The sequence below is a fragment of the Athalia rosae genome, chromosome 5 (genome assembly GCF_917208135.1).
Source record: "Athalia rosae chromosome 5, iyAthRosa1.1, whole genome shotgun sequence".
Lineage (NCBI taxonomy): Eukaryota > Metazoa > Arthropoda > Insecta > Hymenoptera > Athaliidae > Athalia > Athalia rosae.
This window is the reverse complement of record NC_064030.1, coordinates 4,366,712-4,388,767: the sequence shown is the minus strand read 5'-3', so window position 1 is coordinate 4,388,767 and position 22,056 is coordinate 4,366,712. Positions and strand designations below refer to the sequence as shown.

General features: G+C 44.3%; 1 protein-coding gene across 10 annotated transcripts in view; it reads left to right on the top strand.

Moving 5' to 3' along the window:
• LOC105689169 (protein Fe65 homolog) overlaps positions 1-22,056 on the top strand; it is a 138,188-nt gene that overhangs the window by 77,545 nt on the left and 38,587 nt on the right. For 9 of the 10 annotated variants that reach the window (XM_020854142.2, XM_048656049.1, XM_020854143.2 and 6 more), the window contains one exon: positions 16,892-17,189. In XM_020854142.2, the coding sequence (XP_020709801.2) occupies positions 16,892-17,189 (298 nt within the window). Of the gene's footprint in view, positions 1-15,303; positions 15,386-16,891; positions 17,190-22,056 lie in introns of those variants that run through there. The other variant, XM_020854148.2, reaches the window with a different exon arrangement.

The following is a 22,056-nucleotide window of genomic DNA, read 5'->3' as shown; positions in this document are numbered from 1 at the left end:
CACGGATGTGTACGAGTATCGTACCTACGGGAGGCAAATCTCGACACCGGGGCGTTTCTGAGCTTCTAATAAGTTGGGATTTTCCACCGTATTCTAGCATACTCGAGTGAACTCGCGCCGCTACACGCGACTCGCATTGTAAAAGCACTGAACCGTGAGCGGGTAGGTGTGTATACATGTAGATGAAAGAATGTAAAAATACTCCTAGGGCAAAAATGTGGCTTGTTAACGTCAAATTGAATGAGCCGAGCTCGCGGGCGTGTGTGCAAAAAAAAAAAAAAAAGAGGCGAATTAAAAAATTCGTAACGAAGCAGTATCGCGAAACCGGAATTCCGGACGAAGTGTGTCTACGCGCAGACATTGAGACACCGGATTTGATATTCCGTCATTTTTTTTTTTTTGATCAGCTTTGACGGATGATGGAAAAAAATTTGTCCCGCGAGCTCCGTAAGAAGAAATAGTATGAAGCGGCTGAATAGCTCGCGAGACAGAACCTACGGTAACGTAGACTACGTGGAAACGTTGAGCCGACACGCTGCCGCGCTGTTCCGAAAGCTACTCGTGTAATCTTTGGCACGGATCCCGTACCCCGAGCGGACCGCAATCGAGCTATACCGAGAATGTTATCTGGGAATTATTGGGTGTCTCGAGCTTTCGACTTTCCCTGAAGTCATACCGGTGATCGTCGCAGCCATTTTCACTCCACGTAAAGATCAATGGAACGTTATTTCCCTCACAGTTTTTCATTACTTTTTCCAATTACCGAATCGTGAGGTAAATACATAGGTGGGGGGTAAAAAGGTGATCCGTAACAGCGTGACATTTTACGATTTTCAAGGATATCGTGGGATGTTTAACTAGGAGGAAAAAGAGAAAGAGCTTCAGGTCTTTGGTAATCATATCACAATTACGGAGGGTTATGGAGGTATAAAGCAGTATTTTCTTCAAGGCTCCTCGGGTCGGTCATAAATGTTGCGTTGTATTAGAAACTTGAGTACCTTTCATCTTTATACGACGGAGTCGGATCATATGGAGAGGATGATGGCGCGAGTATAGTTGAACGTGTGTATCGCACGTCCCTATACGAATGTACGTACCTTTGGTTTTCGCAGTGAGCGAAACAAGGAGGGAGAAATAACAAGGGGTACAGAGTAATAAAAAGTAAACGGGCGGCGTCGCTAATGCGTTTTAAAACCGCGAACATTGCCCGGAAATAGCTATTGAAGATTATAAGAATTATCACCCGTTAAAAATGTGACGTTTGAGTCCGATAATTCAATGAAATTTTCAACCCATCGACAAAAGATTTTCGACGGCTTTTCTGACGGAAGTCTAACTAACCGGTGTAATTTCCATGGGAGCTGGTGGCGGCGGCGGCGGTGGTGCTGCCGGTTCTTCTGCTTCGCAAAAACGGGACAACGATAAAATGAAATTCAACCGTTAGGGTTGCCGGTCTTCGAAAGCCAACACTTCTTGCCAAAGAACCATTTTTGCACCCATCCAGCCTACCAATCTAGCAGTCTTGTAATCTGGCTAGGGGAGAAAACGAAGAATTGGGGAGACCGCGCCGCTCTATACACGGGGTTGTAGGAGGAGAAAAGAGACGGAAATAGCGAGGTTTCTCCGAATTAGCCAAGAAACCACCCTAATAACATTACAACCCCTCATTCTCTCTGTGTATTTCTGTTTCATCCCTTCCGTTCGCCCACGCAGCCAGAGCGCCCTTTATGCTTCCAGTCTCAACTTTAACTATAAATTCACTCTTATCTCGAGACCACGAGGGATCCACGACTGGCAAGTATTCCCGCACCTTCCCCCCCCCCCCCCCCCGCCGCTCTCTCTCCCTCTTTCGCTCTGCATTCGAACGGAAATTATTATACACATCGTGCCAAAATGAACGTATGAATATGAAAAGAAAATTTGACAAAATTAGATAGCGCGCTAATAAAACAGAAAAAAATCGAAACAAACTCCATCGCGTTGTCGAGAGAGAAAATCCTTTCAGTCATTCCACGTCCAAAACATAAAATCTTGTCCTCTTCCAGCGCCGTTGCTAGCGCGTTGTACGTTAGATTTCCAAAGCGTGTGTAAGAGGCGAGTAAGTAACGTGTACAAGTCCGTGTACATGCGAAAGAATTTCAGTACACTTTGGTCAGAGTGCAAAGTACACGGTACCCCTCCATGTACATATCTCTACATACATACCCCCGTTGCAGTACGAACGGAACGGCGTTCGGAACGGGTAGCCTGGGTGGTAGTTTCATTCGTTGATTAACCCGTTGTAATTCCTCCCTCGCCGTTATGTTAACACAGCAGCAACACTTCGATGTGGAGCATCACCCTCTTCCTCCGCAAGCATAGGGTCCGAGTCCTCCCCGTCCCCATCTATTCAACGTTATCCTCCTGATCCTGCAGCTTTTATATCGACTACGTTGCAAGCCTATGACCTTTTACTTTTTCCACCAACAACCATTTTCTTCTCGCGTACGCGGAAAAAAGAGGCAAACGTACCTGCAACAGTTCCACACACACACAGACACGTCACCTCTATCTCTGCAACGTTTTGTAATCGAGTATATAATAATAACCGGGGAATGCGGGGATTCACCGGACACGCTGCGGTGTCCCACCGTTCCTCTTCCCTCTTTCGCCTCCCTCACCACCCGACGACCGACTCGCGTTCTCCGGTTCAAATAATAATAATTTTCAACCCGTAATTACCGGAGAGAGTTTCTCCGGGCGACATTTCCCCGCGTTTCAGTTTGCTAGGATCAATTAGCGAGAATTGTTAAACGTATCTAGGTGCAGGGGGTACGTAAAGAAGCGGTATCGCTTCTAGTATATACGGGTGTGTGTACGGCGAGTGACGCGATGCACTGCAAGCTCCGACGTAGTTAGACCAAAAAGCGCGGTGAGTTTAAACTTTGAACCGTGGGAAAACCGGTTGTACGTATACCGTTGAAATATATTGTTATTACCGTTAATATTTTCCGCAAACTTTTCGAACGCCAAAACTAAGCTCTTTACCGCCTGGCAAAGTTCGCGCTGCAGTAAAAGTAGGGAGCAGATGACACGACGACGTATTTTGTTTGTCTCTGCGTTGCTCAGCAAACGGGCGTAATGTTTTAAACGATACTTTACCTTACGTATCTACCGGCTACCTCCATACCTGTGTACACACGCACACTCACTCAACGCTTATACTTATTCACGTATTTATCGCCCCCACTGCTAACGCACATTTCACGCACCTCGCGATCTCTGACAAATGGCAATAAAAAACGAAACGGAGACGAGTGAAAGAAGAGAACAAATAATGGAAAAAGAGATGAAATTTTCATTCAAAATTTGCATGGATCTTTTTTCTTTTTTTTTTGATTATAAACTCCGTGTATGTGAAAAAGTATTTTTCATTCTAAGAAAATTTGTTTTCTCTCTTGTTTCAGGTAAGTTTCCGGTGAAATCTATTTGTATACTGTAATGTATATTCGATGAGCGTTGTCGAGGACTGCGCTTTTCCCAAGGTAATAACCCATAACAGTGAACCTCTCAGAGGGGTACTTTTGGCGTCTTCGGTATCTACGTACACCGTGCAATACAGGTAAGGTAAACCCAGCTATTGTTTCTCCGGAAACAGCGGCGTAGAAGAAAAGAGAAAAAAGAGTCAAAAAAAAAAAAACGTCGTAGCGTACTTTTTTTGGTTTTTACACGAAAAACTTTGAAGCATAAAACTCTTAGTACGACGCGGAATGGAACGACGTCGCATGCACCTGCACAGGGTGAAAATAGGTGCGAAGTGCCGGTTGGCTGTGATAATATTATTCGCAGTTGTTCGGTTGTTAAGGTATGTAGTAGGTACGTACGCGCATAATAGGGTAAACAGTAAATACCAACGATGAAGAGAATGGCGAGGTGCCTCCCGCCGAACTGCGGGGAAAAAGCTTTGGGGTACGTGCTCGAAGCTTTCACGGTGAGCTTTCGCTCGATGTAAGAGCACCGCGCTAAGTGTCGTCATTTTCCCACAGGAGAAGGCAGAAAGAGATGTCCGTAGAGACGTTCGCCGGGTATACCTGTACCTACCCAGGTGCTTACTACCTCACTCGATCCAACCGCCGCCGGTTCTCCCTGCGGACCGTATCGCCCCCGGACCAACCGGATGTGTTACGTTTTTTCGAAATTACTCCACAGTTTCGAACAACTTTACACGTTTTTTTTTTTTATAACCGCAACACGAGCGGTTTGACTGCAACTTTATTTACCGAGAATATTTATAACGCCGGAGTTGGTGTGCGTCGTTACTCTCCGTTTCGTAGCGCGAATATTTTAGGAATCTGTTTCAAAAATTAATCGAAAATGCGCGTCGTTCGGAATTTTGAGAATGAAGTTTCGCGGAATTATTCGTCGAGCGGGCGAGAGTCTCTTTTTAGGGGCAGCCCGCGTAATTCGACGATCGAGTAATTCGAAAGGCTGGCATAAGTTTCGCTTACTTTCTCACCGGGTGTAGCGTGGAGTTTGTCTCGGAGCGGAAACTGCGTGGCTATAATACCGACTGGTACGTTGAAACGAAGTGGCTGTTGTTATTAGTGGCAAAGAGCTGCGAATGGGAATTAGACGCGGTCGGCTTAAGGTAAAACAATGCGCGAGAGGAGGGTAACTTTGTAGTAACGTGGATTACCGGAGTCCGTTGTCTCAATTTGTTCTCACGGTGAAACGTCAGGAGTTAACGGCACCGACTAAACCTCCCTTCATAATATAACCGTACCACTTTTACTGCGCGGGCTTCTTTTGTCACATTCTTCGATCCGAATCCTATTTCGCGAATCACAAATTCGCTCATTCGTTACTCACTCGCGTACCTCACCCCACAAATCGGAGAACACGAGACTCAGAAATTTATAAAACGAAAAAAATTCTACCCCCAACTTCTCATTCCCCCGCGTGGTAATTAACGTCTTTTGTGCTCCCCGTAGATTTTTTTTTCTTTTTTTTCAATATCAACGCTATCGCATCCGGACCTACAATGTACGGCGTCCTTCGAGATCGATGGATTTTCTATTCGCTTCGAGTACAGGGGCTTAAAGTCCATCATGTGAGCTGTACCGCGACACGAACCCCGACGTGTCCATCGATTATTCAGTCGGCCTCCACTCGATATCGATTCGATACGTCCTCGTGTCCGTCGACGACGATTTCGCGGGGTGGTATAAGCGAGCCCGCCGTCCGCGACGCGGTAAGTTTGTTAATAATTGACGGTCGTATGGATCCGGCAAAAAGAGAAAAAAAATAAAACGCAGCATTGAATTGTTTCAAACAAAACCAGAACAGCTTGTACGGTTCGAAAGCAGGATTCTCTTTTTCTTCGCGGTCCGTCGTCACGCGTTAAAAATTCGCTTCCACATGCATCGCAGTTCCGTTACGATAATTGAGATCCGGATTCGGGCGAAAACGAGGTATACAACAACAACAACAACTTTTGAGCAGAGGGTGACTTATACGGACAAACACACGAGTTGTTTACGAAGCAATGCGGAGAAAAGTAAAACAAAGTGGTGTAGAGTAACGGGGGTGGATAAAGCAAGAGGTACAAGGTGAATCTCTCGCGAGTTCGCCGCAAAACCGGACCAACTCTTCGAAGTAAAGTGAACTTTGGCCGACCATTATACGTACGAGTGAAAAGTACGTATATAGTATATATACATGCGACTATACCGGTGTAAAATCGTGACGTGAATTCAACGCTTATTTTCATAGGAGGAAACGACGGGACGAAACTTTGCGAGAATGAATACGATCGTTCGCCGCTGTGGTACAGAAAAAGCGAGAAAACGAGGAGAACGAAAATGGACGATTTTTTTTTTTTTTTTTCACGAATTAGTCGGTATATACGCGTGCGAATGTACAATAGCTACGCGTCACGTACGCCTCGGATAATGTCGCCGCTTCAATTGGTGGCACAATTTACTTGACATTTTATTACAACGTCACATCGCAACGGGACGCGCGCGCTAATTACTCAACGAATAAATATTTAGGCTCGTTAGCGTGCGAGTTGGTGTAATGCAATTATTCATCCTACCGGATTATCTCAGGGTTTTTTTTTTTTTTTTTTTTGTCGCCGTTATATTACGTGACCAAGAGCGATGAATCTATTAGAAATTCTTTCGAATTCTCGACTGCAGCTGGATTTTTAGATACGCGATGAAGCACCTGCGATAAACGAGATCCGGAGATATTGAGGAAAAAGAGCAGAAAAATCACGAGTCGGGGCTCGAGATCGTATATCGAACTGGATCATCTCCCCGTCACCGCGATTCGATCCAGGTAATGAAAAACAATGTAGGTACGTATCTTCGTAATCTTCGACTCGTGAGAGGCCTTGGAGGTGACTGAAAAACTCCACAGTTATAATGATAAGGAGAAAGAGAGAGTTAAAAAATTAATAGAAAAAGAAATGCGATCGAACGGCGCACCTGTTATTGAGTTTTCGTTCATTAAGATTGGCAAACTTGTAAAAACTGTTTCGAAGTTTTTTTTTTAAAAAAAAAGAAAGAAAAAACAAAAAAACCGCTCGATCGCGTATCATCCGTCGGTTTTCCATGAATAATTATTTCTGGCTTGATAAAAATTCAGTGAATATAATTACACGGGGGAATCTTGGCACCCTTATTTTCTCGACGTTATCTCGATACCCCGTCTGTCACATTATGATTTAGTGTTTATTAAATTCATTAACTTAAAATATAATTTCTCTAGCCACTCTCGCGTTGTTACATTGGCGTGAGCCGTGCCGGGGATATGAGAGATAGATAAGAAATTCATATACCATACAGCATATATTATATATCGGTAGATGTATTGGGTGCCGGGCCAATCGCAATAAAAATCTGTTGTCGTCATCCGGTCGCGTGTAACGAGATTTTTCATTTCCAGTTCTCGTAGTAGGGCCTCCGTTTCTCCGTGTGATCCGTCATGCGGGCGTATCTTTAGTTTTTTTCTCCTCCGACTCAACGTGCACGACTAACGCCTCCGTTTCGGACGTCGCAAGGCTGTGCGGGGGGCGTTAAAAAAGGATACGAGAGTTTGTCGTATTCGGGCTTTCCCAGTTCTCGCGGAATTATATGAAATCACGTTGTGAAAAATTAAAACAAAACGCTCTTATTCTGTCGTGTTTCATTTTTATTTCTTCCTCGTTTCTTGGGCCCCTATTCAAGCGAGCTTCTCGATAAGGCCGCATGATACATCGCGTGCTTCAGATTGCCGTTAATTATCTAAAAATACGCCTGGCCTATCTCATATGGTTAATTAACGGGCAGGCTAGCTTGTAGAGAAAATGAGGGATCTTTCTTTCATTTCACGGATAACGAGCGCCGGTTCTTCGCTGTTCGATCTGAATTATTTTCATTTTTTTGTCGAAAAATTGATCCACGTGTGACAAGTTGTTCGAAGGGTCTAACAAAATTAGTCGCACGGTCTTTCATCTCCGTTCGCGATTCTCAGCACATTTTTTCTCTCGTTAACTCTCGACGCTTACTTTTAAAAAATTGTAAAATCGACCGCTGCACTCCTCAACGCAACGATAATCGTTGCGTTCATCGTGTGATACTCGCGTTACCGCTGGTAGGAAACGGAAATGACAGTTTAATGCACTAATGGAACTCCCAGGAAGACAAACCGCCTTTCATTCCGAAGTAATAAATTTTTAACGATCCCCGCGCAGCACCCTGTATCGCCCACGCGGTTAACTCGAGGTAGCCAGAGCATCGATTTCTGCACCTGGTGCAACCCGGATACACAAGTTGTAAGGGAGCTAAGGAACCAACAAATCTGTTTACCGGTCGTTATTTATTACCGGGCGAGTGAAGAATCTGGGGGGAAAATCTTTCCCAAAAACCGTCGTCTCGTCGACTCGAACACGGTTACAAGTGTACACCGCGAAATTTGACGTTGAGGGTTCACGTGAAATAACAACGTACTTAAGATGACATACGCCACGTATAAATTACGCTAATTAACGCAACAGGCATAATATTCCCATGAATATGGGTGGACGAACAGCCGATGAATAACAAGTGCAGTTAACGATAAGCATGACATTAACACGATATGATAACCCCATGAAACTCTGTCGGTTTTATTAGCCATAATAATCAGGTATTACTACTCGGTTAATAACAAGGTTCCTATTTACACAACGCGTCCTCGGTTTACACGAGGAGACAATAACGATCGTTATTCATCCCCCCAGTCGTCGTGCGGGTGTCGCGTACATCTCGATCTAGTCGAAAATATTCCGGTCCGATAGATCAAAAAATCGACGATTCCATCGAGGGTGGCGTTACGACGCGTCGTGGCTCCGAATACCCCGAATATAACCGATGCTGATAACCGAAAAATAAAAAACCAACGACGAAGCATTCGCGACGAATTTCAACGTCGCCGTACTCCTCTACCGCGGCCGGCGAAGTATTCGAGTAGAAATATCGCGGTACGGTCAGACATACCGGCGTCAGCGCGCAGTAGTAAAGGTCCGACGTCGTCGGACGGCCGTCCGGCCGGTTATTAATCTCCGGGGGATCTAGACCGGCGGAATAGGAGGATCGCGATGTACTCGAGAGTACGGTTCAACCGTCCGTGTTTCGCGGCCGGATATTTGGAGAAGAATTCCTTTTCAAATATCCGTTTTCTTTATCATATAGTAACGATAAAAAAAAAAAAAAAAAAAAAAAATACGCCACTCTATTTCACGATCAATGAAACAAAACGGGATGGAATACAATCGGTTCGGAGCTTCCGTGCGTCAAATTTTCGAAAAAATAACTTTGTCAGACGCTCGAACATTACTTATCGCTGAAATGTGCAGCACTTGTATAACCGTACAGGATAACTGGGTAGCTACGTGCCCCCAAATTCATGGTGTATTCATTGAATGCTTCGAGTTTTTTAAGGATTACTCGTAAAACTAGGCGAACGTCGTACGTACAGCGATGTAGTTTACCAGGGCGATATGAATTTTAGCTCGGCCGACAGTTTCTGCGAATACGGTATGACGGTATCTACCGGCTATATTTCGCACGGTACAGTCGGCTGGAAAAATTTTCCCTTCAATTTTATTCGCCGCGAGCTTTTACCCGCTGAAATACGTCGACTCAGATCTACTCTACGGAGATATATGTATATATATGAGCCTCTAGATTATGAATATTTTTTTTAACGGGCTGTACACTACGACCCTGCACTCGTCAAAGGGTAGGTGTTGCACTCGGAACTTCACCTATAGTGACAAAAAAAAAGTCAACGGTAGTTTGAACGGCGCGTCACGAAATTATATTAAGCACCGAAAATAGGTGTACGCCAAAAAGTGATCCGAAGAGGGTGGAAAATTAATTCTATGAAGAAAAATCGGTGTTTCGATCCTCTGGATCTTTGAACCGGAAAAAATGAATATAATAAATCGATAAATACTATACGTCCTTCTAAATTAATCCTCGGAAATCTGATATCTCGGTGTATCTTTTATCGAAATATCTGAACGTCACGTCGACACGGGAGCGCTTTTTGTGCGCCTATATAAACTCGAATGTTAACAGCACGAAAGACCTTGGCGCTACTGGTTAGGGTCAAAGGTGAAGGCGAGGTGATTCAGCTTCTGAAAGTTGGCCGGTGAAAATGACGTAGAGCGTGTGTAATAAACTGCATCTTTATTACGATCTGCATCACTGTGATAGGGCCAAAATCAAAAGTTAAATATGTAGGAGCACAGGTCGTCCCTGCGAGTCTTGTTGTCAACTCTCGCATCAGAAAGTCGAACGAGTAGCCGGGTTAAAATCGATAGGTCTATGTCACCTGGATTGATATTATTATCCGAAGCGTTTCAACGGTCTGGCCGATACGAAGGTCGCGAAGTCGGGGAGGTATTTAAGTACAGATTATAGATTATCGACGAATATTATACGGTAGCAAAGTGGTCCGGTTCTCTTCGAACGAGGTTCTGAAAGACAAATCCCCCTTCAAAAGCCCCTTTCGGAGCCTTCGGTATAGCCTTCTACCGTAGAGGAGCTTTCGACTACTTTCTCGATATTGTGAAAGCTACGGAACATTTAAGTTAGTAACTTCGGTAAACCGCGCGTCGCGTCGTGATCCTTATCGGAGTCAAAGTAGGATACGGCGTATACGGACGTAACCGCTAATTATCGCCAAAGGTCAGGGGTCGAATCCAGCATTGTCGCATTCCGGGTATACGGTAATACACGATACATGAGGGTGTGGTACGCGAAATACTTGTTCCCAGAAATTTCTGACGAACGTCGCCAATCATCGACGACACGAATCTTCGAAATTCTCGGTAAAAAAATAAATCCACAGGTCTCCTCTGATCGCCGATCGCTGTCGTTCCGTTCCGTTGTTCATTAGTTATCACACGTCGTGCCGCGCGTGCGATTCGGACCTTGACTCGCAATAATTCTTTACATAAAATTCATTAGTTGAAAAAAAAATTGTTCCTTTGCCAACTGGTACGTATAATAAGTGGCCGCTAGCTGTTTTCCTCATCCAGTGACGCACGAGACGAGCTTTGAACGGCGGGGCCACTCCGTAGAGGCTAGACGTCGCGGCGCCATTCATACTTGGCGCCACACGCAACCCTTAAACGCTATTACTTGTCTAGGGGGTGTATAATATACATATACATATACTTCCCTCGATATACTAAATAGCCGGGCTTTTATTATCGTACCTATATCTGGCTGTGTGTCGGTGAATCAGAACGAACGGTGACGCCAACGAGGACTCACCTATTTACGTTATATACCGCCGACTATCTTCCTGCCCTTATAGTGCAGCTCGTAACCAAAGTTGAACCTAATTCACCCCAAACTTACCCGGATCACGTAAGCCCCTCGTCAATTTATGCACTCGAAAAAATTACGAAGACCAATTGAAAATGTACTTGTGACTTTTCTTCATTTGGTGTCGGAGAATAAAATCGAAAACGCTCTCGTTTTTGAGGGCTCGGAAGAAAAAAAAAAAAATGGTACGTGAGATCAGAATCTGACCGTCCTCGAAACGTCTGAACTATACTTTGGAAAAGTTTGAGTTTATTCTGTTTTGTGAAAGAGAATCGTAAACAAGGTGATAGTTAAGATTTAAATTAGATCTGACTGGAGGATTTAATATTTGCAAAAAGGAAAAAAAAGGGAAAAATAGAGTCAAGGTGTTGGTCAGCCGTGGATCTAGCTTGCGGCTCACGGCAACTCGTATGGGGCATTCTCACGAGGGCTCGCGTTTTTTACAAGCATTCGGAACGGCGGCAAAAAAAAAGGGGCAAAACCCGGCCTGCAGCGCGTCACTTGGTTATTAAGTCATAAAGATACGCGATCTCGCCGGGCAAAAAACGTGCGGAGACCTTTTAGTGGGGGAAAAAATAACCGCCACCAACCTTCGTATATACCGATGTACATATGTTGCCATTTTTTATTCAATAGGGTATGTGTGTAAATTTTGATTTTATTCGACTTTGCGTCTGGAGGTGGTTTTTTTTCCTTGAACGGTTTTTTGTTTTTTTTTTTTTATTTGAACGATAACGCACGCGAGAAACAATTTGCAAGATACATGTATGTGTATTTTATATTTTTGCATCAATTTAGGTTTTATATATTCGGCGTACCTTCAGAAACTCATTTACTCCAGATATTATTCGCATATAGATATACCAACGACGGAGATAATGGCGTGCATTCTAGTTAGTTGCCGGCTAAATTCTCACGTAATTAAATCCTTGCTTGTGTATATTTCGGTGTACGGATTTACGTGCGCTACGTATTTTCCCTGGCCGCCATTACGTCCAATTTGGAAAATGAGTAGTACGTACAAGCGCGCCGCTCCGTCGGGGATGAACTGCAGAAATTTCATTTCGTTTGATGTGAAAGAAAGGAGATAGCGGGGAGGGTTATGTGTTTCCAGGGTGCAGCGTACAGCTCGCATTCGAGAAATTCGCCAGATTCTTATTATTCTTTTTTTCTCTGCATATTACTCCACCGCAGATGCACCGTATCTCCTGTTCGGCATCAAATTGCCATCTCTCGCATCCGGTTAATTTGCAGACGATATTTGGCTCCGGGACATGATGGAATCCCCCCCCGTCGTTCACCCGGTCAAAAATTCCTCTTCAAACTCAGCCGTCTCTCCTCGATCATCTCCAGCTCGTCAAATCTCCTTTCGAGCTGAAGAGATTATTGAAACCTTGCGGTACAAGGGCCACGGGTTTCAAGGGTCACTCGATATTTCTTAATTCCGTGATGAAAGAATGAGTCCCTATCAAAAAAGGCTTCATCCCTTTTCGCGAGAACAGTGGAACTCATTGAACCGAAAAATTTCACCGCTTAAAAAGACGGGAATAATTTTTTACACGTGGAAAGGTGAACAATTTTTTTTTTTTTTCCCTTTGGATTTTGTCGGTTGTAATCAAATCGAATTGCATGTGGCATCCGAATTTGCTCTGTGATGTTACGGAGTTACCTATTACGTCAGAATTACCACTACCGTAAAGCTAAATGTTGCTCGTTGAGAGGAGGAAGTCTTAACCTTTCGAGCCGTCGCTATAAACTTTAACGATCACTTTTGGGATTGGACCAAGCCGGGCTAACCCACCGGCACCCGGTCCGCCGCTCACCAACACTCCGCACCCCATAACATTTAGATATCGCGTTCGCATCGCCTCTTGTTCGACGAGCTTTTGTCCGTGTCGCGAGATAGGCGCGATCTTCTCTCTCGTATCTCGCCCGCAGCATCCCCAGGCTGCGCGTCGATCCGCAAGTTTTTTTCTAGCGAGGGCGCGAAAAGAGAGTTAAAAAAAAAAAAAAAAAATCAAACCAAGAAAAACAGTAAATGAATAAATGTAACATTGAAATAAAATCAAATCGGATAAGAAAGTTGAAGGGGAGGAAATTTTGCGCCAAGGCTGCTGCCGTCGTCGTGTTTCACGATTCGGAATATAGAGCAACGCAATTTCAATCGATCAACCGGCTAATTTTATTTTATACTCCTTTGAAATGGGCCATTCGTTATTCGGGATACGCCGTGGCGTGTCCTCGTAGTGGAGGATGTTGGAAAATAAAGCGAAACTCTTGGCAGCGAGTTAGCGCTAGCATCTCGCGGAAGTTAACTCCGCAGCTTTGGCTTGAGTAGCTTCGTGTATTAGCTACTAGAAGGCGGTCTCTACGAGTGATTCCTGTCACCGCCCCTATGAGTCACCTCACCTTATCGATTACCTTCGAAAGAAGTGACTCCGGTGTTATCCGCTCGTAGTGTCCCCCCCCCCCCCCCCCCGTCCCCTGTTTGTGCTTTTACTTCTTCCATTTCTTCCGACGTTCCTTCGAATATCAAGTTTCATTGCCCTGAGCTTTTCGCGTGGCGGGGTTCGTTTTTAATGGTTCCAATGAAACCGAGGTTCGAACTTGTTCCAAGTTTCAAACAGACCCGCTACGCGTAGTAAATTAATGAATACTTTTAATTTTTCCGTACGGATTGGTATCTCGTTCACGTGTCCGGCGAGCTTTCAATCCTCCAGATTATCGGTGTGAGGCCCCCGAGGGCTTCGCGGACGGAGTGGGAAGAGAAGAAACTCCCGAAGAACACCTCGGGCGATTAAAACATTGAATATCATGGCGTTTTCCATTCTGCCATTCTCCATTTCCTTCTTCCCTTTTCCAGTAGAGAATGAGAAAAAAATTGCCGGTAGGCCTCACTCGCGCACGAGAACACAATGGCTTTCATCGTACGTCATTCACGTAATTAGACGATTGAGTACCTCCTCTACGCCGCAAGCTCGTAAGCGATATTTCACTCGATGGCCTTGTGCGTACCCTTTCAACGAACAGAATCAGCCGATCGTTGAATTGTTTTTTTGAAGCGACAGTTTTGCGACAGGATTTGATTTTGCGGAGATTCACTTTTCGGATGAAGCGGGATGTCGTCGGTAAATTCTCAAAAAAACAAAAAATTATCGTTACACGTAACTAGCAAAATTAAAAATTATTTCCTCCACTGAACAAAAAGAAAACAGGAGACAGGAGACACACGTGTGTGTTGTATTTCATTGCTTCGAATCCGAGCAACACGTACAAATATGTTAATTACGATTTACTTAATCGAGCGTTTAATCAACCCTCTTCGTTAGCGGAAACCCCTATAATAACGTCGGTTAGTATCTTCCCTCGAAATCGTCACGTGCTACACCAGCTGCAGCGGTGTAGTCACGTGCCAAATGTCGCACGGTTCGGCCCTAAGATATCGACAGGTTTTTTTTCCTATTTCGTTTTTCCTGTCCCCTCATGTAGATCCCTCAGCCTTCCTTCGAGTTTTTCCTCTCTATAAAAGTGCTGCAGGTATTTACACCCTTTACACGGAGGGTATAGGTATCCGGTGCCGCGTATCTATTCAGCTCTGTCTACCGCGTGCAGCAAACGCTTGAAAATGTCGAGAGAGAGAGAGAGTGCCGGTTGGCGTTTGCTGGCAAAAGGAAGCGGCTGAACCGAGGGGCCTTCTCTACTCCGGTCTGTCGTTCGAGGAGGGTTGTAGTCCTGTAAGCTCATTTATCGCGCCAGTCTGAAGGTTAACCTCTTCCACATACGCTCTCTAGCTACGGGTATTAAAGATAACGATACGGCGAACTAGTTTCTAGTTTCTAAAACAACTTGTCGAGAGTTTTCGTGGAAACTGTTTGAAAATGCCTTTCGAGTGACGCGGGCTGCGGGTTGGTCGTTACCTGTACGTAGCTACCTTACGTTATACCTCGAACACACCTCTAAAGCACCCACGCATAGCGTAGTGGTATATCTTTTCGTACATGGAAACGTCGAAAGTGTATATAAGTACGTACATTTCACGGATATAGTTATACGATAGTGTGGTCGTCGGTTTCGCGGGAATAAAGTATAATTTGTCGGAATAAGGAGGCCCGCGAATCTCGAGAGAATATTTCTCACTAGCTAAGGTCACCTCGGCTGAACCTGAGAGCGAGTAGATCCTCTGAAAGCTTCGCGTGACAATGGAAAAATCCCATATCATCGGATACTTACATTTTACGGTTGTAGACTATCTTCTTTTTCGGCTATTTCACTCGTGGAACACCGTCTGATCACACCCACGCCGGGTTTTCCATTTTTTTTTCTTTTTTTTTTTTTTTCTCTCTAGTCTCTCGACAAAAAATTCAACGGAAATAAAAAGTCACACGTCCCTCCGCGTATCGCTTGCTCGTTTACAAATGTTGATGAAACACGAGAGAATTTCCTCGCAAACAATATGGCGTGATACACTCGAAGTATGGATATACTTTACCGATGCATCTACAGAGTCGTATTTGCTGCCGCCACCATCTTGAGGAATATCAGTAAGTTTTCCTTATTTGAACACGAAGAACACTCGTAGATCCCGCATATCTCCAAACTCGGCATATCTCTAGCAGTAACCTCATTTACTTTTTACTTTTTTTATTTTTTTACTTCAGTTTTTCCGCTGTCGCAGAAAATTTCCTTCCGAACGTGTCATTCTCTCGGTGGTTTTTCATAATTTCTTTTCATTTTTCATTGGTTTTCTCTTGGTTTTTTTTTTTTTTTTTTTTTCTCTCTACGTCCTCCTCTCGTAGTTTAGACGCTATAAAAGACGTCGCAGAGTAGCTGCAGCGTATACTTACCGTTACCGGGGGGGTGTTACTCTGTGTAAGATTAAAGCACGGTCTGGTTGTTGCGAGGAAATGTCTCGCGTTGCAACGTGGAGCGAGGTGACGTTTAGAAAAATGTGTAGGACTTGCAGGAGATAAAACGTCCCGCATGAAAAGAAGTAAAACGGATGTACTGCGCGGCGGTACCGAGACAGACAGTTACGAGAGCAATGCGTCTTCGTTTTTGCTCCATGTATTCTAATACTTTTAGTTTCGCTCTTTTGTGTTATTTTTATTCTTCGGCGACGCGCGGTTCGTTGTGGTTTTCCCACGTTATTCCGCAATCGCGAGAAAATCGATTTTGTTGGTGAAAAAATTTTTTTTTTTACCCACGATCATCTATTCCCATGGGATCGTTACAACTCGGTTGTCTTTTTTCCGTCGTGCGGCAGACTGCGGACAGATACGCCGTTTATTTTAGCTCGCGACATTTTTGAGTCACGAGGGGTAATCGATAGGAGAAGGTCGCGCAAATAGAAATCGACGGAAACGGGGCCAAGGAAACTTTGCTCGAGGATTTATGTTGTACATACATCTCCACCACCGTTACGCTCTTCAGTCATAATCCAGCCGATCCGACGGGCGCATAACCGATGTCGAATGAATTCGTTAAAACGGAAAGAAAAAAGATAGAACGGAGTGGACGCTAGATTTATGAGAAAAATGCTGGAAACACACACGGATGGGTTATTCCGTCATACGAATTCGCACGATTATCACGTGTATTTTGTTTTTCAACGTCACTAGCTCTCGTCCATGCAGGCGATCCGATGCGTGTGACGCACGCGGTATCGCATGGATGTTTTTATGTAGAATTAAATGAGCGCCCCTCCGACGCTCCGCATGGTTGAGAAATTTTTAATTAAATTACGTGCTCCGCAATGTGTCGAAACAATGTGAACGCACCTGTTCCGTTATATTAATTTTACCTCTCTCGAGAAACGCATAAAGCTGCCCCCCTCAGACTCGGAAATATCTTTTACACTGGAATTTATAAATACTCATCCTATGAGATCAAAGGTTCATTTTGTCACCCCAACATCTACGCTGATTAAATGAGAATAAACGAAAAATGAAGATGTGAAAATGTTGAGTCGTAATTCGCTCTGCAGATGATCGTGTGGCACCGCGGCATCTTCGTAGAGCCCATAACCAATTCGTTCATCAATTTTTCAGAGAACGGACTTCTCTCGTTCGAGAATCCGAACTATCATCTGGACCCGGCGAGACTCGACGACGCGTTGAACAGTAACAGCGGCAGTTCTCTCTACGACGAGCTTTACCAGGAGTTGGTCGGGGGTGGGGGTGGAGGTGGCGACGTTACGGGAGGCGTCGGAGGCGTCGCGAGGGTGCAAGCACGGCGTACCTACGCGGCACTTGACCTTGGAAGTATGGGAGTTGACGTTACACAAGGACCTCTGACCCAGGACTCCGGAGAAGACGCCGCCGACAACACGGACAATCACAACCTCAGGTTAGATTAGCTTAAGTGTCCGTCCTCCGTCAGCTTCGGGAGACCGTCGAAGTTGACGACGATGTCTTCCGACTGCGAAGGAGTTTCGTGCTCCGCATTCGATCGAAATCGATGGGAATTTGTGGCTCGAAAATTTTCTAAATTTGTCCCTCATTTTTCTCACCAAATTCCACAAGGTTTCGCTAATCACAGCTTTTCACACTTTCACGGAGTTCACTTTAGTTTTCGTCGAACGTCGATTCACCTTGAAAGAAATGCACAAGGGAGACGAATGAAAACGAAGAAAATCTGGGGGTTGCTTATTTATTTAGAAAATTTTTGCGATCAAACAACTCTGCGCTCCGTCTCAGTGTTTTTAGGGTTGAAACTAACTGTAATATGCGGGCGCTTAGTTTGAACGCTGTACGGCTGTGTAAGGGAGTACATCAAAATTCACCGGGGAGGAAAAGCAATTTGCTTATATTTACAACTCCTTAATCGTCATGGTAATTTGAAGCGGGTTGAATTAATACCGGCGAACCATCTTACCCGGCTCGTTTTTGGTTGACGCGTATTAAATTCTCCCCACTTCAACTCCACCGAAATTATGTGTACGTCCGTGTAATACACGATATCAAAAGTATAGCTGGAAAACGATCCCGTTCAACCGGCTCGACTAATTATCATATATACGCCTTTCAATTTATTTGATATCGTGATATACAAATCAAAACACAAACGTGATATTATAATTGTACCTTATAATTATTCCAAGATGTGGAAAGGGAGGGGCCCCGGTAATATTAGACGTTCGCATGCGAAATAAGGTTAAATTGTTTTGTTATAATAACGTACAGAGGGTACCTTTACTCGAATACGTAATATACGCGCGGGTATAAAATAAAGTTGAAATGGAGACACGCAATCGGAAAGAAGGGGAAAAAAAATAATGTAATATGTTAGGTGCATAGATATACCGTGTACGGGAGGGAAATTCCGCATATAAGAAGTCGGGCTCATCTCCCCGCGTGCGATCTCTATTTTACCCCGGCTATAAAACTCCAAAGTTAGACCTCATCGAAGACTGCATAAAATTTCAATAAATCTGCCGGGTTGAAAGATTGAACGACGGACGTATAACGGAACGCGCCATGTTTCAAGGGGGTAGTTCCGAGTTATCGAGGCCGGTCCCCTGGACTTTGCCGAACTACGAGAGAAGATCAGAATTTATTATTGTGTTCTTCGGCCGAAATTTACATACGCGACTCAAAGTATCGTATCGCTCATCTGTTGAGACTGTTCCGCAGGTGTTGAAAGTTCTTCGCTGTTGGAGAAATTTTAAGAATCTCAGTTTCACCCCGTGCGTTTCTTACCTCTAACTACAGTTTTTCTATTCGATCGGAATCAGGCGCCGCGAGGGGCAAAAGTCAAAGAGAATTTTCGTTCCATCGAGCTCGCTCACGATCGTTCGGATAATAAAAACGACACAGACGCGCCCCCGATTGAATCCGTCGCACGATTATATCCGCGGCCGGTGGCACGTTAATCTTGTTCGTCGTACATCGGACGAAATAGTGCGAGACTCCGAAATCCTCGGCGTGCGAATTACAGTTGCGAGACAAAATTCGCGGAGGCGAGAAAAAAAAAATCGAGAAATATTTTACCACCGCGAAGTTCGCGTCGTCGAGATCGCACTTTCCTCGCTATATTTTTCGAACGTTTGGCGACTAATTGTAAGCGATGTCATCGAATTTTCAACGACGCGTCGTTCGGTGATTTTTCATGCAGATCCGCGAGTTTTTGCTCGCGTTGGCAGTCTTGCGAGTTTTCAACGTTACATACGAATCTTTCTCGGTGGTATACGAAGCGGACGCGACGCGATCTCTTCATTATATACATACGTTGCGATCGGGCGTCGTATGCATTTCGCTAATTGCACGACTGCAGCGTTTTCTGAAAAGAGTATGTCGCAAGTTTACCGAGGAAACTGGAGAAAAAAAAATAAATAACCTCGGGCGGGTAAGAGAAAATTAAATCTACGGCGTCACGGCTCGTGATATTTCAGACCAATTGATTAAAAAACCTATAGTGCAAGTCGCCCGGCGCGGAACGTGACTCATTTCTCACTTGAGTCTGTGCAGATTCAGATGAATCTTTTTTTTTTATGCAACATATGCGATGTGATTTTCTATCATTTCCGCGCACGTTACATGTTTGGAACAAAAAAAAAAAAATACATATATTTAAAATAACTACAGAGATTCTCATTCGCCAATCTGCCACAATTATGTACGCATCACATTTGGAATGAAACGAGAAAAAAAAAAGCGTAGGGAAAAAAAAATTGTCGCAAATGTAATTGCGATTCTGAAAGTTTTCCACACATGTACGTGAATATCAAAATGCTCCTGAGAATACGAGAAGCTCGCGCACCGTACGTCTCGAAAATTCCTTTTTCTCATTTTTTCTCTCCAAAGCTAGCTTGCGGATCACATTTCTGTGCACTGCCAGCCAGATGTATAGCTAAAAAAAATTCTTCGCCCCGTACTCTGACCCGTTCGCCGCGAAAAATCCGAGGCTGCAGGTACGAATGGAAGGGAAGAAATTCTTGGCGAAGAGTAGTCGGCAAAACTCTTGTAATTTAAAAAGAAAGCCAGTTTGGGGGGAAAATCCTTAGCTCCTTCATTCGGATGGAAAAATATTAGATGATAACTGGGAGAAGGCAAACGCGACGCGGGCAGGCTCCGAAACTGTACGGTAGAAGAAAAAAAAGTGGGCGACACGAACATAAGGGTGCCGACGATAAGTTCAGATTGAACTCAATCTAAACTTCCGACAAAGTTGCGGTCTCTCATTCGCAATTTCTGTAGTATATATACCATACCTACTTTTGACCTCGGCTTACTCCTATTCCGATCCCCCTTTTTCTAATATTATATGTGTGTATATATATATATATATATATATATATGTATATACGGTACACCCATCCCGCCGCAGATACGATGAGAAAAGGGGTCCAAAATTGGCCGCAACATTTTTCAAATTATATATCAAACTTGTTGGGGTTAAGAGAGCAATTTATTACTCGGACTTTCCTCCGTTATAAGGTGATATCGTCCGCGTGTGTAGCTGAGATTTTCAGAAATCTTTTCCAACAAAATACGTGTAGGTAGGCACAGTTGGGTGTTCGGAGGGATATTTCATCCCCCGATTCCCGCGGTTCGACCACCCCGCGATTCCAGATCGTCTGGAACTAATTTTGCAGAGCCTGCAAAAAGCCCTCTCCCCCCCCTCTGAGCTCCGTACGAGTTAGGATCCCCCGCTGAGAAAAACAACTTTCGAATTCCGGTAAACAATGCTATCAGTCAGAAAACTTGGAAAACAAAAAAAAGGCAAATGAAAAAACGACGAAACTAAAAAAAAATTAGTCACAAGAGGAAACAAACATGAGGGAATATACATTTTCGGCGCTACCTGTGCTAACTTTCTCTATTTAATTACATAGCTTATACCAAACACGTCCCCGCGCATGTTGACCTCCCTAATATATCGTTAACTTTTCTCAATTAATATAATTCCACCCCAATTAGAACGGGTGTAGTCATTTTTGTTCCCACTTACCGTCGGAAAGGAAAAATCAAGTCGAACGTAAGATGAAAAAAAATGCAGCTTCGGGTTTTATCGAAGAATTAGAAGAAGAATTATATTTCAATGAAAAAACGAAATCGAGTTAATCGCGATGGACATCCGCGCTGTATTTCATCCCTTAAAAATCCGAGCTGTGGTAACCGCGTACCCCACGTTGCGATACCGGGACGAGGGTCCGCTGTAGTAGATTAATACGAGGCACATCAATCTCCATCAGACTTAGGAAAAAGGTTGCTTCGTCTCATTTCTTTCGGCCGACGCCAAGTTGTTCGTCATGGAAAAACCGACCACGCATTCCCTCATACGTTTACCCGACAAATCCCACGGATCATACGATCATTCTGCTGTAAATTTAGCAGCGGCAATAATTGCGTAAGAATTTTCACGTTCGTCACGTTTTTTTATTCGCTTTTTCTTCCCGATTTTTTATCGTTCGCACCCTGTGTATCATCTCTGGATTTTTTCGGGGTTCGGTGTACTTTTGAAGCGTTACGCGGGCTCCGGAGAAGTGGGATACGGGACAAACGGTGGTCAGCGAACAGTACGGAAAGGAATGAAAATAAATTCGATAGCTAAAACCCTCGTCACGGTTAGAAGACGGCGCGCAATCCCTGGGTCCTCGTGGTTCGAAAAGAAGTGCAGTTAATTCCGGTTGAGCTGATGTTTCCGACCCACCCTTACCTTCCGCCTTTCGTACGTCCGTCCGTCCGTCCGTTTGTCTCTTTCTCCGTATCCCGTCCCAACGTTCTCCGGACTCCGTAGCCGAAACTATATCTGTATCGGAATACCTGTACCCGTTCCCGAAACACCCATCAGTCTCTGAAAAGGGAAAAAAAGAGGCCAACCGGGAGAAATAAACCCCGGAGAAAGCATCCTTGACGAGAGCTTTTCTACATTCCACTCGTGCTGCATATATGCATGGATATGAAATGTCGCTATGACAATTCCAGTTTTATTTAGCCGGTGCAGAATGTTGGACTTCGTTTTATGAAAGCCTGGAAGAAAAATCAATATATCGCTGTGTTTCTCCGTAGAGGAGCTATTTTCGAAAGACAATAAATCTATTATTCATGGCATCAATCATAGCTCGCGTTATCCGTAATGCAGAAACGAGTTCGCCACTTTCCGTTCGTTGTCAATAAAAACTTTTCTTTTTTTATTTCGAACATTTTATTTTTTTTTTTTTTTCTGCCACGCACGCAAACCGTTCGTTGTATGCTGACAATGAGTGGATTTC